General features: G+C 30.2%; 2 protein-coding genes across 2 annotated transcripts; both read left to right on the top strand.

The window, feature by feature from the left end:
• Positions 1-970: 970 nt before the first annotated feature.
• Positions 971-5,073, top strand: LOC114196189. The gene is made up of 9 exons (XM_028086752.1): positions 971-1,211; positions 1,459-1,640; positions 2,539-2,720; positions 2,807-3,091; positions 3,180-3,238; positions 3,325-3,361; positions 3,484-3,555; positions 4,050-4,374; positions 4,500-5,073. Exons 1-9 carry the CDS (start codon positions 1,127-1,129, stop codon positions 4,914-4,916), a joined length of 1,644 nt encoding a protein of 547 aa, XP_027942553.1. The 5' UTR covers positions 971-1,126; the 3' UTR covers positions 4,917-5,073.
• Positions 5,074-11,724: 6,651 nt separating this feature from the next.
• Positions 11,725-12,811, top strand: LOC114164870 (putative protein TPRXL). The gene has a single exon (XM_028049643.1). It carries the CDS (start codon positions 11,838-11,840, stop codon positions 12,498-12,500), a length of 663 nt encoding a protein of 220 aa, XP_027905444.1. The 5' UTR covers positions 11,725-11,837; the 3' UTR covers positions 12,501-12,811.
• The last annotated feature ends 7,441 nt before the right edge of the window (positions 12,812-20,252 follow it).

The following is a 20,252-nucleotide window of genomic DNA, read 5'->3' as shown; positions in this document are numbered from 1 at the left end:
TTTAGAAATAATTTGAGAGACTATCGAAAAAAATCACACAAAGGAAATCAAATGTATAACTAAGGTATGATAAGACGAAAAATATCTTAGAGAATTAAGAAAACTTTTCAAATATTAACATATAATTAATGGTTGAAAAATAACGAAAATTATTTTAATGAAACAAAAGAGTTCTTCAAATTAAACAAAAATTAATAATAATAATAAGTAAAGAATTTTTTTTATATTATCTTAAATTGAGAGTATAAACATTCTCATGTGAAAGAAAAATTTATAATAAATAAAAATATTAAAAAATAATATAAATATTCAAATGTGAGGCATAATTTTTTTTTAATTAACATACATCATTTTAACATAATTACATAAAGGTTATGATAAAATAAAAAATATATTGGAGATGAGAATGAGTTTCATGACAAATGAAATAATTAAAAGAAATAAAAAATAGAAAAAATATATATATATATATATATATAGGGGTTACTTGATTAATTGTGAATATTTTAATAATTTAAACGAGAATGGAGATAGGCAGGGACGGGTATTATGGCGGGTATATGTACATCCCCATACCCATCCCCATACCCAACTGAAAAAGTTGGGGATTCCCCATACCCATACTCATACCCAGTCAATGCGGGAATTCCCCGTCAAAACGGGGACGGATTCGGGCAATACCCACAGAGACGGATTTATTTGCCATCTCTACTAATGAGGTGCATTAAGCTTTACTTGTAGAGCAACTCTTTACTTTATACTTGAGAAAAGAACATACTTTTGTGTGTGAGTAGAAAGTAATTTTGCTGTTTATTTTTCATTATATTCCGTAGGTTAATGTTGAAGTATAGGTGAGAGTAAAGAACTGTATGTTATGCTATTCACGAAAAATTACAGCACCATACATTATAATATATTGTTATTCTGAATATACTATTATTTGCTTACTATTTTTTACGGCATATGATAATGGTGGGGCATTAACGAGGTTAATGTCCTGAGCAACTCGCCGGTCTCCCAAACACGATATTTTCTAACGGTTAACTATTCTTCTCTCTCTCCACACACACTCAGAGTAGTGAAGAACACAAGAACATCATAAGTTCATGTTGGTTCCTCTCACACAATGCTAAGTTACAGGTCACTGCATTTTTGTTTTCTGCTCACGGTTTTCTTGTCCAGTTCCTTTCTGTTGTCGCACCAAGCTTCAGGTATTTCACTCACAACTCTCTCCCTCTGGCTTTTTATTCACTGTTTAGGAGACCCTAAAATCTTGGAAGCCAAACAAGCCTCTAATTTAAACAAATGTTCTCACTTTTTTTCACTGGGTTTAGTGGGGGACACATAAGTCACCACTATGACAATGCAGAACAGTGTTTCATATGATTGTGGCTACTCTCTCACTCTTGAAGATGTTTCCTCAGAAAGCAAAGCACATGACCATTTTGTTTTTTACAGGGCCAGAAAATGAGGGAAAGGATGTTGTAGGCTTTTCTAGGTTGTATGTATACGATGCCGCACCACCGTTCGAGAACTCGCCCGTTCCCTTAGCTGCTGAGAGAACACGAAGAAAAGACCCTCTTAATAGCTTCAACAAGTACATATATGGATGGAATATCAGTGACAACCATTATTGGGCTGTAAGCACTTCGAACCGTTACTCCTTTGTACTGAGGACTGATAATGGTTTTATAGTGTGCCACTGAGGACTGTATTTCGTTAATTGTGCTGTTCTGTTAGGCTCAGAATCTGTGCTTCTATTGTGGTTCTGGGATTTACATCACCTATCTTCAGCTATCATTTTAGTTTATCTGCCCAAACTATGAAATATGGAATTGTTGGAAAAGTATGTAACGAAGAGTGGTGGTTGTATTTGAATTGAAAGTATCTGTGTAGCAATAAAAAGGAGATGCTTTTGGTGCACACATTTGTGTTACCTATTTTATCCTTCGATTGATATAGATGCAACTGCAAGTATTATTCCAATATATGTATAGGATAAAACACAAGGACAGGATCTCTGCAGCCTTTGGTGATGTTTTCTGATCAAAATTTGATTGTTATATCAATGACCTTAGGAGGAACTCATTGGTAAAAATGACAAAAAGCATAAAAAGTAATGCACTAGAAGTGATCCATTTATTAATATCTTGAGTAGTATCCGGGTTTGTGTAAAATTGGAGCCACTATATATGCTTTATTAAAAATACATTTAAATATTCCTTTGCAGGTGTTTTTAAGGAAAACCAATATTTATCTCCATGGTGGTCATATATGCTTTATTTAGTTTTACTGGATGAAGATAATGAATGGTCCTGTAGTGTGCTTCAAATTTAATTGTTTGAATTTGATTTGGCTGAATTAGATTACAGTTGGGTAATAATCTGGTGACTTCTGACTGATTTCTGTTGTTATGCTTTTCTTTTCTTTAATTTTGTCTCTTTCCACTTTCAGCACTTTAATCTTACCAAGCTGTTTGGTTTGCAATGTTGAATTTAAAAAGGCAAAACCCACTAACTATTTTTTTATTGAATGCAGTCTGTGGCATATACTGCAGTTCCTATGTTCAGTATTGCAGCAGTTTGGTTCTTGGGCTTTGGCTTGTGCTTAATGACTATTGGTGTTTGTTACTTCTGTCGTAAAAGAGAGCCTTATGGTTATTCACCAACATGCTATGCCCTTTCCCTTATTCTCCTGATATTGTTCACATTTGCAGCAGTGTGTGTACACATCTCTCTCCTTATGTTTTGCTTGTTTCAGGTTTTGTTGGATCTGTATCACAAATTGCACTTTTCTGTGTTAACAGGATTGGATGTGCAGTTCTCTACATCGGCCAGGGAAGTTTCCATCACAGCATGTCTTCCACATTGCAGTACGTGGTACATCAAGCTGATTCCACTGTGGATAAGCTTAGGAACGTGTCAGATTATCTTGCTCAGGCTAAACAGGTTGGAATCGATCGAATTTTTCTCCCCACAAATGTTCAAACTGATATTGATGCGGCAGAAACAGATATCAATAACTCTGCTGGCACACTTGCTGACAAGACAAAAGAGAACTCAGACAACATACAAGATCTCTTAGACTCTGCGTAATGATTGATTCTGATGTTTCCACTACAGATATTTGTTTTTTTGCTTTAGTTTTTACTCTATAACACCAATGTAACAATGATACAGGAGGTTGGCGCTGATCATAATAGCTGCTGTTATGCTAGTCTTGACATTTCTTGGATTTTGTAAGTCTCTTCTGTGCCCCCAATTTAGATGCACAAGTTCTTACTTGCTATGGAATTCATTTCCTTCTTTTTACTTGTTACTACAGTATTCTCAATTTTTGGAATACAGCTCCTTGTGTATATGTAAGTAATATATACTGTGTACCACCCAATGTTACATACCTTTCTTGCGATTCTTTGATAGCAAACAGAACTCCACTTCACATTATGTTTTCTCATGAAACACTTGGCATAAATAATTGCAGCTTGGTAATGGCAGGATGGGTTCTTGTTACTGGTGCCCTTATATTATGTGGTTCGTTCCTTGTTCTCCATAAGTAAGTTCCTATTTCCCCTCCCTAAAATAGTCAAAAAGTATTCAATGATTTCACCATATATCTTATTTATTAAATTCTTTTTTGCTGCTTCTTTAGGAAATTCTTATTAGTAAGTTGTATGTAAGCTTCATATAAAAGCTGCATTGTCTAATTAACGTGTCATAAGTGATTAGTTTCAGATTGAGAGCACTTTGCACATTTCTCTCTCAATTTTTTCTTTGAAGTTTATCCTTCTCTCATGATATCAGAGATCCTTTCTTGAGCTTCTTTTATCCACCGCTGCTCTCTGGTTCAGTTCTTCTTTTTCTCTTCTTTGATAGTCGAGAATCTTTGATCGTTGTTCTTGCATATTTTTCTTTTTGAAACTTAAGTTTTCTTCTCAATCTGAAATTATCACTTATCACAAGTTTGGACCATAGAATGCAGCTTTTATGCGAAGCTTGCATATGAAATTTGGCATTTAGTGTGGAGCTAATTCCTTTGTGTTTTGGTAGTGCAACAGCAGACAGTTGTTTAGCAGTGAATGAATGGATCCAGTATCCAATTGCACACACGGCAATGGACGATATTCTGCCATGTGTGGACAATGCTACTGCACAAGAAACATTTTTACGAAGCAAAGAAGTAACTTCTGAACTAGTGAATTTGGTGAACCAGGTTATCACCAACGCCTCCAACATAAACTTCGCTCCCAATTTCACCCCACTCTACTATAACCAATCTGGTCCCCTCTTGCCGCTCCTCTGCAATCCCTTCCATCCCGACATGACTGATAGACAATGTGATACTGGTGAAGTGACCCTAAGCAATGCAACACAGGTACATAAATTGAACCACCTTCATATAACATACAAACACTGCCAAAACTAAATAACATAGAGAAAGTCCTAAATTAGCAGAAAAAATGTAGAGTTAATGTTAATATTAGTTTATGTGTGATGCAGGTGTACGGCGGTTTCGTGTGCCAGGTTTCACCATCTGAGATATGCATGACGCAGGGGCGTTTGACCCCCACCTTCTACAACCAAGTCTCCGCCGGAATAAACGTGGCCAACGCTTTGTATAATGATGCCCCCTCTTTGGTTGAGCTACAAGATTGCACCTTTGTTCGGGAAACTCTAAGCGTTATATCTACGGATCATTGTCCTGGTCTAAGGCGTTACAGTAGATGGATCTATGTTGGATTGGTAATGGTCTCTTTTGCTGTCATGTTCTCTTTGATCTTCTGGATCGTGTATGGAAGAGAGCGTAGACATCGTCTGCATAGAAAAGAGTTAAAGGACTTGACTCCTACACGTGCACCACCACCAGGACAAGCACTAGCATTAGCCCAAATCCCTGAAGGAGACAAGTATAATTAACAAACTAGTTGATAATGATGTTGCTCTTCCATTGGTAGTTGGTGGATGAACATGTTTGAACTGTGTTTAGCTTTTTCCGGTGTTGGGTGTATAATGTTGTAGCTTCTTTGTATGACACGCTAGCTTTTTAATCAAATGTCATTATTTTACGTGGCATGATGAAGAGGAGGAATCAAACAGCATACGAGGCACAAACAGAAGGATAGAGCACATTGTTTGTTCTTGTGAGGGCAATCATGACACCAACATGTCATGTCACAGCTCTTAGATGTTGGACATGTTTTGTTTGGATGCAGTCACGGGAAAAAGTTATCTCAATATGGTCCTGAAAATATACAAAAAATAGGGAATAGTGCACCCAATTTGACTGAATGTTGAGCTGTCTCTCTTTCATTTTGTGGATAAGTTAGCAGACTCTTCCATTTGGACCCAAACAGAACCCACTGAAAATAAAACAGGTTAAGAAAAGAACAAGAACACCTCTGCAAGACAAAACGCTTCCTTAATGTAAGAAAAGAATAAAGAAGCAATGAATTTTCCTAAATGAATGGCTTTTTACAGTGAACATCTAATCTTAATTAGTTCATAGCCTCGGTTGTTAATATATCCTTACATTGTTCAAATTTATATAATTCTTATGTTTTTTATATATATATACTCATGAATCCGTTATTAATAAGAAAAATAATTTCTGAAATGTCATTCCTTAATTGTGATTAAAAAAAACAGAAACTAGCCCTCTTAAAAAGATTGAGAGGATATGATTTTCTAAAAAAATTCTTAAATATTTGCAAAAACTTTAATTTGTCATTTCGAATACACATACTAACTCTGTTAACTTATAAATAAATAGATGGAAGATTTATAATTCCTCTAAAATGAAACTCATAATCATTTATCACTTGGATTGATGCTAAAACCATTTCAGTGTACTTTTGTTATAATTAACGTCCATTTTTTATCAACACATATAGTGTATTTTTTCTTTAAAACCAACAACTTTGTATTGGTTGGTTGTCTTATAATATTTAAAGGATTAATAAATAAAGTTTGAAGAAAAATTATTGTGAACAAATATTAGTAACATTAAATATTATAGTTTTAATACAATCTTTCGTAATATTATGATGAAAATAATAAGCCAGCCTCAACCTGCGTGATTGTTATTAGGCCATATTTTATTAAAAAAAGTAAGGTTAAATATATGTTGTGTTCCTGTAAAACCTAAAATGTTTTTTTTTTTTAATTTGTATTGTTTTTTCCTTGTAAATTTTCTATATATATATTTTTTATATTTTTACTAATCAAATTAATAAACGAAAAGGTATGGTTGACGATTTTAACAATCATTAATATCCTAAAATCCTAAGAGGTAAAGAAAACACGACGAGGTTAAAAAGTCGTTTTATAAATTTTCCTATTTTGAACCATTTTATTGCACAACTTTTGCACAATTGACTATAAGTGGTTAATTTTTATTGATTGCTTTTTGACCAAGATCGATCACGTAATTTTTTAAAATTGTAGAACCATGTGTTTATAGAATTATGAAAAATTATCAGATTTTACTACTGAATATTTTAGGTTTTCGGTGGTCATCAATAATTTTTTTTATTATCCTTTTTTGGCTATCTTTTGATATTGAAAACATATTAGAAATATTACAACAACTCACACGTCGTCATGTTTAATCACCAAATTATATTATCTTAATTTTTTTAAAACTATTTGATACTATTTTCTAATTTCTTAGTCATTTTTTTTATTTGAGGCATCAAGTGGACCATTTTTCTGAGGGATCTTTTGTTGCCAAATGTCATCTATCAGTTTTTGTTTTTTGTATTCAACTACTCATCATTCATCACAAAAGTTAGGCTATTTTAATAAACGCGTTTTTAGGGATACTTCTTGTGATGTTAAACTAAGGAAAAACTCAACACTGCTTTTTGACTGCTATAATTTTACAACTTCAAACTCGATTTTTCATTTCTGAAAATTAATTAATATTGATTTGATATATCATTTAATTACTTAAAGAAAATGCTACATGCGAGTAATAATATTATTAAATACGCATTTATATAAGAAACATTGGTTTTTATGGGAAAAATTGGGATTTAAGAAAAAATAATTTGACAATCTTTTCAGTTTCTTCACATTTTGGTAGGTATTTGACATCGAATATAATCGGATGTAAGGAAATCAAATAAAAGAATGAGGGATTATATAAAGTCAAAAGAAGGACATTTGTTTGCTTGAAGAGAAAAATAACAAAAAATAAAGGAAAATTATGATTTTCAAAATTAAATTAAATTAATTAATTAAAATTAATAATAGTATCATTACAAAATTACTTCTATATTTTCTGCTTACTTTTATAAACGAAATAATTTTATTAAAATTAATATCTTTAAATTAAGATTTTTTTTCTCGATGTTTATATTTTAATATATAATTATAAACACTTTTTATTATAATTTTTTTTTCTAAAAATATTAGACTTAATTTGTAAGATCTCATTTAAATCTCTGCATGTCTTTATCTTATTTCTTTAAGTTTTAATTGCTCAACTTAGTTAATGTTGCACCGGATATGTTGCATTTAATTAATTTGTTTCAAGTCCCTAAGTTTTGAATGACTATCATCAAGTCTTAATTGAAAATTTCTCATAAGTTAGAAAAGTTATTCTCAATAATATTTTGTGAAGAATTTAAAATAAATTTTATTTTTGTTTATTTGTGACGGTTTTAATATAATTATTGTGTTGTATTTTTAATATTTGAACTTTGAAGAAATTTCAAATGTTGAATTGTTAAGGTAGGTTTTAATATAATCATTGATTACATTTGTGAAAAAGAAAATATATGCATTTAAGTAAGAATGCTGTTTTGAGTTCAAATTCCGAAATTAAGAGTTTTAAGTTATAAATATTTCAATTAAAGTGATTAGAGACAACTGTGTGAATATTACATAGTTATCTTAATAAAATAATATTAATTTTGAAATATATTTGTTATAAAATATGAATATGAATATGAAATTTATGTATTTTATCTGGTGAGGTGAGTGAAAAATAAAATATATAGACTTAATAAAAAAATAATATATTTCTTTATACCATATTTTACTACCAAATAAGAAAATTTTCTTTTTTATTATTTTCCTACCATGCCATTTGTGTGATTTTTTTAGGAAATATAAATTGTTAGTATCACTTTTTTTTTATATATATATAAAATAGTATCTTGTGTGTTATAAACATAGAAAAAGTCATATGCTATGTTGTTTCACAACGTGGGGTTACAAAATTGGCATGAAGTAAAAAGTCAAATAGTTGAAAATTTGAATTTGAAGACCGACCAATCTGAATTAGTCTAACAAAACAGCTACGAACACTTGTTTGAGAGGGGAGAACGTCATATCCTCTTAAATTCAAACACAAACTCGGCTATATGGTTACATACTCATCAACCAATATTGTTATTGTTATTATTGCTTTTTATCGTTAGCTACTATTTTATTTATTTTTTTGTGATAATTATTTCTTTCATTTTTTAGATAATTTTCGTTTTTATTTATACATGATTTTTGAAGTTTAAAACAATACTAACTACCTTTTTATTACTGATTATTCATTTAATATTTAATTAATTTTCACTTAAGAAATGAAAGAGGATATATTAAGAAAACTCGTTATGTAGGATAAAAAGCTATTATATTTTTAGTTCTTTTTATTTATTTATTGATATATATATATATATATATATATATATATATATATATATATATATATATATATATATATATATATAAAGAAGAAAATAGTAAAAGTATGTAATATTGAAATGACAACATGAAATAAAGATAAAAATATTATTGTAACGTTTGTATAAAATTAAATTTGATCTTAATTTAAAGATAATAAAAGTAAAAAATTTTAAAAAAATTTAAGACTGAAATTAAATTAAAATAATAAATATATGAATATTAATATAACATGTGATATAAATAATTTTAAAAAATTAAAAAATAAAATAAAAAATGTAACTGACAAGTGATCCATACCTCATGTTATTACTACCATATTGTTTAAAATAATCTGTTATGTATTTTCAAATTGAAACTAAAAAAATCTTATAATATATTTGAGATTTTGATAAAAAAAAGTGAACAAGAAAGTATTTTAATAAAAAAAAAATACACAAGGAAAAAGTTCAAGCTAAACACACTTAATATAACAGCCCCATTCTACTTATTTGTTCTGAATAAAATACGTCTACGTTGAAATAAAGTTTCCTCTAGTTTTTCTTACTACAACTAAATATTATGTGCACACTGAATAGTAGGTATTTTCTTATACTTCCATGTAAACTTAGATTCGTATTGACCTAATCTTATACTTATTGTTTACTTTCTTTTACTATAAAAGAAATTAGCCAGTACAATATATACGCTTCTATTTTACCATAACATTATAAATTATTCATTCCTGATAAAAAAAAAAACGAGGCCTTGAACATACATAAAAGATGAATTTTCTCTTGCATCATGATTATTCCATACCAAAAGTCACAACATCAAGAACGGAATTCTTCTTTAATATTACATCCGCAAAAACATTCCTTTATCAATTGAAATTCTACTTCTAATAACCTTTTTTGTATTATTATGTCATAATTTAATAAAAAGGTATAAAAAATTTAAAATATGTTTAATACAATGAAATAGTACTAACTGGGTTTCTTGATTAATTTATTTGGATGAATTTATATTTAAATTCAGGTGAAAAAAAATACACACAGACACCCTCACTTGCCCTGAAATAGAATGTGTAATACCTCTTCTAGTTTGAAAAATTAAGTTTGTTCTTGAAATACTAAGAGAGCATCTTGTTAACTAGCCATCTCAAAATACTTCTTTGTGATTGAACATGTATTAGGGAAAATGTTTTTGTTTTTGCTTTTAGTGTTGTGGCACAATCTCATGTAATTTTTAAGAGAGTTTATGGTGTTTGATTAGTTTATTTATTCTTTATTCGTGGTATATAGGTTGAGACATTCCAATTGTCTTATTTATTAAATTTGTTATCGAGATTAAAAAAAACTCTCAAAACACTAAGAAACCTAGTTAAAGAATTACATAAAAAATCTTTATGAAAATTCTTTAAAAAATTAAAATGTTTTTATTTTGCATTCTAATATAAACTTTTATATTGTTAATCTGTGTCTTGATAGTTGTAATAAAAATTAGTGGTATACCTTTTCTAGCAGTAAGTATGTTTGATATCTTTAACATTGAATATATATATATATATATATATATATATATATATATATATATATATATATATTAAAAAGTTTAAAAACTGAAAAGATACTATAGTGAAGTTTAAAATAATGATTAATAAAAAAAAGTTGCAATAAAAAAAAGCCTGGCTCAATCATCTCCTTCGTCACGCTCCATAAATAAGAATTATGTAATCCAACTACTTTTTATTTGACTTCTGTATACATTTTTATTCAATATTCAGTATTTCATATATTGTACCATATTTATTTCTATAACCAAGAAAAATATTTTCTTTTTCAGAATTTTACTTTGATGTATTGATAAAAAAATATTATATATATATATATATATATATATATATTCAATTATAACGTAGTTCATAACTAAATCATGTTATAAAAATATATAATTTAGTTTTTAGAGTTTGAATTTACCTTCTTTTTTCACAATTACATTTGAAAGAGGTGTACTAAGTAATGAAATAAAGTATACAAAAATATTATATATATTTTTATTTGATGTAAACTAAAATATTTACAAAATGATATCAGAAATGAAGAATAAAATATCTTATAAAGGTATATTATCACAATTATATACATCACTATTTTAAATAATTTGTTATAATCAGTAAGTTAAGTTAATATTTTAAATTGCAGTTTTTGTGTATTTTTGTTTTTATTTTATGCACGATTTTATTACTATTCCTTTAGTCTTTGAAAAATAAATGCATACTGATCAATATTTAATTTTTTTACAATAATCATTCTAAATATTAGTTCCGTGGACATAAAAATATCTCATATTTCATATAAATATATATGAATTTAATAAAAAAAATATTAATAGTAAATGTAATTTTATACTAAGTAATATATTTCATAATAAAATTGTTAGTTATAGTAAGTATTTAAAGAACATATCTACAATACTTTTTAATTAATTATCATTATCATATATGAATCTTAGTAATTAATGTCTCAGGATGCTAAGAATAAATAAAATAAATATTAAAAATTTTATTAATTACATTGACCCAAATAAATTTTGTATGGAGGTCTCTAAATTGACAAAGTTATGTGACTAGCAAGGGGTTGAACCAACCAAAGAGGCTTCATCCTTTGGTAATAAAATTTTATTGGGAGTACAGGACCCACAGGAGAAAAAAAAAAAAAAGTGGCGAAGCGAATGACACTATAATTACCGACAAAGGAGGAGTGGCTTTCTGGTACATTCGCCTTCGACCGTTTCCCTATAATTCAATACGTGTCAGCCTTTGCGCTCTTCTAGGAACCTTACTCCACCAACGGCTCAACCTGCCATCGTTATCAGGAGTCCGCATCACACCAGCCGTTGGATTCCGATCCTACCCATAATCCTCATCCTGTTCTACTTCTCACACAACCTAGCCCCACTCAACCCTGGTTAAGTTAATTAACTACATCACCTAGGTCGAAAAAACCCCTTCCCTTTGAGCCTATTAACTCTTCACCCTCACAGACTCCCATCTTTAAAACCGGCCTCCGAGACTCGCTAGGTTTGCCAAACCAATTCCCCATAGGGGTCCTTAGAGAGACCAATCCTCTTCCCTCTCACTCTCGCTCTCTATCTCTTCCTTTCTCTCCTCTTTCAATGGCTTCCTCATCTTCCAGAACAAAGTCAAGTGGACCCGTTCTACGCTCTCTCTCACCCTCCACCAGATTCTGTTCCTACACCACATCCAAAACCCCTTTCTCTTCCCCTTCTTCAGCCTTTGCTTCCTCCACAGGCTCCACCTTCTCCTCTCCCTCCTCCACCTTCTTCACCAACACTCGTCACCAAAACTCCCACACAAACCACCACACTCATCACCGTGCGGCTTCCCCCACACGTGTCAATCTATACTCGCCCACTCCTCCTTCCTCTTCCGTACGCTTCTCCATCGACCCCCGTTCCATCTCTCCCAACCGCTCAATCTCCAACCAGATCATCACCAAGAACAGCCGTCCCATCTCTGGCCACAAGAAAACCTGCATGTGTTCCCCTACCACACACCCTGGCTCCTTCCGATGCAGCCTCCACAAGAGCACTGGCAGCAACAACCACCACGCCGATTCGTACCCTTCCAATCGCCTCAACATGCGCAGATCCGCGATGAAGAACTCGCTCGTGAGGATCGGAGGCGTGGAGGGCGAGTGGGTGAAACGTGCCCTAACCGCGCTTATTCGGCCCAGTTCTCATCAGCAAAGGAGGAGAGCGGCCTTCGAGCCCAGGCCCAGCCGTCTCTCTGTCATGTCCAAGGCCCAGGATCTTTGATTTTTTTTTCAATTTAATTTTACAGGTTCGTTCTCCATTTTACTGCTATTGCGGTGGTTTACCCACCCCTAGCGCCCTGATCTGCCGCCAGAGTTGGATTCCGGCGAAGCGGTTTGGAGGTAGCGGCGAGTCCTCTCCGGCGAGTTTTGATTTCGTCGTCTGGAGCAGCAGATTGGTGAATTGTCTTCTTGGCGCATTTCCCCATAGATCTATGACACTGGACCCACACACACAATTGCTATTGTACATAACTTTTGCTATGGAAGCAGAGTTTTGGACCGATTGTCATTTTTGCCTTTTCCATGGTTAAATTGCAGAAAACATACATCATGAAATCCACATATAAGCCTTTATTCGAGGCATAAAATCTGCCAATTGAATTAATTAAATTAAATCCTAACATTAACATAAGTTAATTGGTGATTTGGACTCCGTTGATCAATTGCGTGACCCATATCAGTGGTTCTGTCTGCAGTGTTCGTTAATTTTCCGTCAATGGCCGCCGTTTCCATTTGGCTCCTGGGTAGTTCCACCGTTAGGAACCGTTCCGTTACCCGTGATGCCGTTGACCGTCTGTTACGTTGGTCCAGTTGCTTTACGTGCTGTGTCAGGTATTCACTTTCAGTCTTTATTAATTTACTTTTTATTTATTTTCTTTAGTATTTATGTTACTAACTTTATATGATTTGTTTGTTTATATCTAATTTATTTAATTGAAGGTTGGTTGTGTAGCTGGACTTTGGAATTGGGAATATTTGAATTCTTGTGTTGGAAGCTGGCGTTCATACATTTAGAAGAAAGAGGCTGAAGTTTTTGACAAAAAGTAGAAAGAAACCCTAGCACAAAGGAGGACCAATTCTATGAATTCTGTAACAGGACAAGGAGAAGAAGAACATTAAAAAAAAAAGTTATACCAAAAATCAATTTAAAATGATTATCCTATTATAATATGAACAGTGTGAAGAAAGAAACACGCTCTCGTGGAGGATGAAATCTGAAACCGGACAAAAATAAGAAAAATAAATATAAAAACGAATAAATGAATGAAAATCTCAAAATAAAAAATAAAGAAAATTTGAAATTTGGTAACTTTTATTGAATTTAATAAGGTTTGGTCAGGAAACGTTGAAGATGATGGAACTTGTTTATGAAGCAGTGCCAGCTGGCCATGTGGGGGGTGCTTTTTAATTCATCTCCAGCTTTCACAATAATAACGCACTACAATTTTGGCATTTAATTTTAAATCAATTTTGAAAACGGCTTTTGATTAACATAATATCGAGGTAATCAGGTAAATTTGTTTGAACCACTGTAATATTGACGACTATTTTTTTTTCTTGAAATTAGTATTTTGAAGTATATTATTAGAAAACATTTATTGATGGTTGACTGAAAAAACTGAAAGTTATTTAATGGCAGTGACGTTGTAATGTGGTCATTCTGGCAATCTAGAATGGTAATGGCCATTACATATAAAGAAGAAAGGGCACAACTCACAACACCACAGTTGCTTACACCTCACGCATTATGGTTGGATTAGATCACACGTTCATTCATGCTTACTTTAGTTTTAAACAAATAAATAAAAGGACTGAAAATAGTGGATAATTATTCAGTAAGGTAAAATATGTGAAAAATAATAATAAATAAACAAAAAAATCAACAAATATATTTTAGAACTTTTTCACTCTCTATCGAACCTACTAATAATTTTTCTCTCTATATTTCTCTCTCCAATCTACCAAACACACCCGAGTAGGGATGACAACGGGGCGGGGACGGGTTTCGCTATCCCATACCCATTCCCGCATAAAAAATTCATCCCCATCCCCATACCCAAACCCAACGGGTATCAAACTTTTTTCCCATCCCCATCCCCACCGGGTAACGGGTATAATCTCGTACCCATACCCATACCCGTGTTCTAACTACTTCAATATTAATTTTTATAAAAGAAAAAAAATTACGGTAAAGAAAACATAATATTATGAAATATTCAATATTAGGAGGATTTTCTTCGATGCCAAATACCTTAAAATAAATTATAATTGTTTACATTTTATATTAGAATACCATATAAAATTTCATGTGAACCAAAACATTTATTAAATTTGCAAACTACAACATTGATGAACTTAGTTGATAAAATTAAAAAATATTTCAAAAAAAATATAAAAGGAAAACAAATATTCAAATTAAAATATATTTTAAATGTTTGTTTACTTCAATTTTTTTAAATTCTAATGAATCTCTTTTTTATACACTAATAAAAGTTATAATATATTACTTGATCAAAATGACACAAAGAACAAATAATAAACATAATAATAAAAGAAAAACAAATATTCAAATTAAAATATATTTTAAATGTTTGTTTACTTCAATTTTTTTAAATTATAATAAATCTCTTTTTTATACATTAATAAAAGTTATAATACATCACTTGATCAAAATGACACAAAGAACAAATAATAAACATAATAATAAAATTTTGACATAGATTTTGTATCTTTTGAACTTCAATATATGTTGGATAGTGACGAAAAAATATTCATAGCAATTACATTAAATTTTTATATTGTAGTAAATAAAAGTTATTTATACAATTAAAGTGAAAAAAATTACAGTATGATTAATAGTGAGTTATAAAATAACAAATAATTAGATAGAATATATCGAAATATTATTCTACATGATGAAAATAAACAATAAATAAAAATATTAAAAAACTAACAAATGTGTGTTTTAGAAATAATTTGAGAGACTATCGAAAGAAATCGCACAAAGGAAATCAAATGTATAATTAAGGTATGATAAAATGAAAAATACCTTAGAGAACTAATTATTAAATTACGTTTGAAGTGGTTAAAATTAAATAGAAATATCATTAGTGACCAAAAAATTTGTCCTTAAATTACAAATAAATTAGTAATTAAATTGGTCACTAAATCAAGTATCGATTCGATCATTGAATCAGTCACTAATTTAGTCATTGATTCAGACAATAAATCAACTACTACCACCAATGACGAAAAATAATGACTGATATGGGTTACTAACTAAATCAGTCACCATTTCATGTTTTTTTTTGTAGTGAATTATCATATACTATTCCTAAATATCATTATATATATATATATATATATATATATATATAATTTTAACCACTTCAAACAGAATTTAAAGTGAAAAAATTACATTATGATTAATAATGAGTTATAAAATAAAAAATAATTAGATAAAATATATCGAAATATTATTCTACATGATAAAAATAAAAACAATAAATAAAAATATTAAAAAACTAACAAATGTGTGTTTTAGAAATAATTTGAGAGACTATCGAAAAAAATCACACAAAGAAAATCAAATGTATAACTAAGGTATGATAAGACGAAAAATATCTTAGAGAACTAAGAAAACTTTTCAAATATCAACATGTATACTTAATGGTTGAAAAATAACAAAAATTATTTTAATGAAACAAAAGAGTTCTTCAAATTAAATAAAAATTAATAATAATAATAATAAGTAAAGAATTTTTTTTATATTACCTTAAATTGAGAGTATAAACATTCTCATGTGAAAGGAAAATTTATAATAAATAAAAATATTAAAAAATAATATAAATATTCAAATGTGAGGCATAATATTTTTTTTTATTAACATACATCATTTTAACATAATTACATAAAGGTTATGATAAGATAAAAAATATATTGGAGATGAGAATGACTTTCATGACAAATGAAATAATTAAAAGAAAAAACAATAGAAAATATATATATATATATATATATATATATATATATATATATAGGAGTTACTTGATTAATTGTGAATATTTTAATAATTTAAACGAGAATGGAGATATGGCGGGGACGGGTATTATGGCGGGTATATGTACATCCCATACCCATCCCCATACTCAACTGAAAAAGTCGGGGATTCCCCATACCCATACCCATACCCAGTCAATGCGGGGATTCCCCGTCAAAACGGGGACGGGTTCGGACAATACCCACGGGGACGAATTTATTTGCCATCTCTACACCCGAGTTAGTAATTTACTTTAAGGTGAATTGAGATAAAATAGAATGGGGATGAACAATTTTGGTAGACCCATTTATCCTTTTTTTGTAAATATTGGTGTACTTGTGGGGCATGAAATAATTGTTAGACTACTACGGTATATTTGATCCACTGACAAGTAGGTACTATATGGTTTTGAAAAAGACCCAACCCATATCCAAACACCTCTGTAACTTTACACACTTTAATCATCACACCTTCATATTATTCAAATTTTTAAAAGATAACAAAACTATACATTTTTACTTAGACTAAACCTATTCGGTGTAATTACTATTATTTTTAAAAAAATTAATATCAAATATCAAATGCATAATCTATTTATCTACTTGCTATTTCTTAGTGACTCACAAGTGATCATCTATCTTTCAAAGTCTAGTCTTTTGCTTCATCTATTTAAAAAGAAAAATCACTTTTGATTTTTTGAATTTCATAATCATTCCAAGAATTGTGAAATGTATTTTCTACTTTGACACACAAGCTTCTTATTTTCTTCCCCAAGATGACCGCAAGAAAGTTCTCTCTGCTTCATACCAAAGAAAAAACAGCAAAAATGAAAATGAAGTTTGTATTTATTTCTTACAAATCAAGGGAGAAAACCTCCGATTTTAGTTTTGGTAATCCATCTTTTCACGATTTCATTTTTTATTTCTTTAATTCGAATACTTTATTTAACTTATGCTTTTAAATTTATGAATTCCAATAACTTATTCTCAATGTAAAACATAATTTGTAATTTATGAATATGAATTCGCATCCTTAATTCTAGGTTGCGGTAGCTATTAACCCACACCACAAGAACAATTTTTTTTTTCTTTTTTGGTTTTATTACCCGAACAAGCTCTTTAGCATTAAAATATTAGTTTCTCTACACCAATAAAAAAAATAGGTAAAGACGCAAATTTATGGGATTTGTTGAAGTGGATATTCATGCTCAACAACCACCTGATCTTTTTCACCAGTGGTCTGTAAATATACAATACATAGAATTCTTTCGAAGTATCACAAAAAAAATAAAATCCTGTTTTCATCTTTAAAATAAAATTTTAGAATTCATAAAAATTAGCCTACGGCGTTGCAAAACTCGTGTCTATTTTGTGGTTCACTTGTCCTCTGATATTTTCATTGCTTAAGACGAAGAACATGCCACCATCAATATAGTTGCTAAATGAATTCAAACAGAGCAAAAAGAGTGACGCAGAATTTGTTTTAGTCGGTTGAGAGTGACACACTTGAATTTCACTTCTTCAAAAATTTCTTACTTAACTCATTTTGTTATTTGTGCATTTATTCTGATGATGTATCCATTGACAACAATGTATGGTTAGGATTTTCAGAATTCTACTAAGATCCTAAAGCGACACGGAATCTTCACAATAAAGTAAAAAACAGAGTGAAGGGTGCATCCCTAACACACAAATATCTACAGACCAAAAACTTCAGAAATGTATATTTCTTAAATCACAATTTAGTTATGTTTTGTTTTAGAAGTTGTTTCAAAATAACAATTTAAAAAATGACCTTGCGAAGACCAAAAGAAATAAAGCGTAGTTGTAGACAAGATTGAAAATTGAAGTGATTGAAGCACATAATTTGGTAGCAAGATCTTCAGTTTCACATGATTGAACAGCATCACATGTACTACGGTCATTACAACGTGTATTCAAGTTCCTGGCCTCACCCAGATATACCTAACTAAAAATTCCTTTATAAATCTAATGAGAAGACCGAGCACATTTAATAATAAATTAAAAGTTATAACTATTAATCAAAATGTAATTTAATGTAATTTCTTTTATTTAAAAACGTATGAATCTAAACATCATGATTTAATCGTAACTCGATCCACTCATAAAATAATTGCTGTTGTCACTCTATACACATTCATATAAAACTTGCATGGAATATGTACAAGATAAAAAAAGAGCATAGCAATGGTCATTATTTCCCTGCCAAAGGTGGAGGAGAAGAAGACACGTGTTGCCCTTTGTCATTAAAATAGTTGAAGTATATGTATTAAAGAACACAGAGAAAATACAATAAATAAAAGGTGTAGAAATATTTGAGAGAAGCAATGGTATTGGTGAAGAGTGGAAGAAGCAATAAGAAAAATGCAAAAGGAGGGAATGTGAGAAGAACAATTAGCATCTTTGGCCATAAAGGCTAACCCTATTGTGGCCCCTCATTACTGGCTAGATACCACCACAACTTGCGTGTTTCCTTGCTTGCACTTTGCTGTAATGCACACTATTATAGCACCCCAACAAGTCTTCAAAACTATAACGGTCCCACCCAAAATTCGAGTTTCACTCAAACACACTGTATCATATATATGTTTTAAAAAAATAAAAATCAGTTCATAATAATTGATTTATCTAAAAGGAAATTTATTTCAATATTAAGAACATATTTATTTTTTTATAAAAAATTAAAATGAGCATTATTTTTTTACTGCATAGAAATTTTAGTGTGATTTTTGAGTTTTGAGAGTGGAGTACCAAAATGCAGGGTGAAAATCTGTGATCTGTGCTTTTGATGATGAGCTGTGTGGATGAAGGAATGTCAACTTTGGCCACATGGATTTTTGGACACCATCTTTGCCAGCTTCAACCGCCCAACGTGGCAGATTTGGTTGCTGCCAACACAATGTAATCAATAAGGCTAGGGCCAAAAAAGAAAATGGAGTTTATCAACTTTGTCTGTTTTTTCCCCCTTAAAGAAAGTAATGTCTTTTCTTAAACAAGAGTTTTAAAACAGGTTAAATATTAAACCATCTTATTGAAAAAAATAAGATCTAGATTGCGTTCTTATCATAAATTTAAATCTCTTTGTTCATCTCTGCACAATAAGTAAAATAAGTACATAATGTTTTGGTACTAAAATCCATAAACAAACAAAAAATTAAAGAGTAAGAAAATAAGAAGAGATTGTAATAAAATAATATAGAAGAGATACTAATAAGATCTAATATTTCAAACTTTGTGTTTAACTTTAATGTGTTTTTTTTATTTATAATTATGTTATAAACATGAGGCATTTACTTTTTTTTAAATGAAGTATTTGTTGAACTTTATTCATACTTAATTTATACTAGAATATCTCGTTTACTATCTTTAGTGTGGTTTTTTCTTTACATTATATATTTTACTTTTTCATCTATAAAATTTGAATCCAGAACTTTATCTAAAAGTGTAACTAAAAAAAACTAGTTTTTTACCTCTCTCTATTATATGCACACCTATATTTTATAAAATTTAAAATTAAAAATATTCAATAATAAAACATAAAATTGGGCTGATATGGATTTCTAACTAAAACACGAGTTTATTTTTTATCTTATTTTAGGGAAATACATGCACTGACTAGTGTTTTGGGCTTACTTCAATCTTGCTTGGGGATCACCTTAGTTACAGAACTTAGCCCAGTGGGCTTAGTCATAACTGTCTCTGGACAAAAAAAATCAGATAATAAAAAACGTCTCTGCTGTTTCTCTACAGTAGGCCTGAAGATCTGCACCGTTGATTGAGTTTTCTTTCTTATTGTCTGTTTTCTGTGCAGTAATCAACGGTTGTGATTATTGTGATGAACTAACTCTTGTATGGAGATGAAGTTATTTGGAGAGGATCTGTTTTATTTTAGTTGTGATTCTTGACTTGCCAC

This window comes from Vigna unguiculata, chromosome 9 (genome assembly GCF_004118075.2).
Source record: "Vigna unguiculata cultivar IT97K-499-35 chromosome 9, ASM411807v1, whole genome shotgun sequence".
NCBI classification, from domain to species: domain Eukaryota; kingdom Viridiplantae; phylum Streptophyta; class Magnoliopsida; order Fabales; family Fabaceae; genus Vigna; species Vigna unguiculata.
Note: the sequence above shows the minus strand (reverse complement) of the source record. Positions and strands in the feature narration are given on the sequence as shown.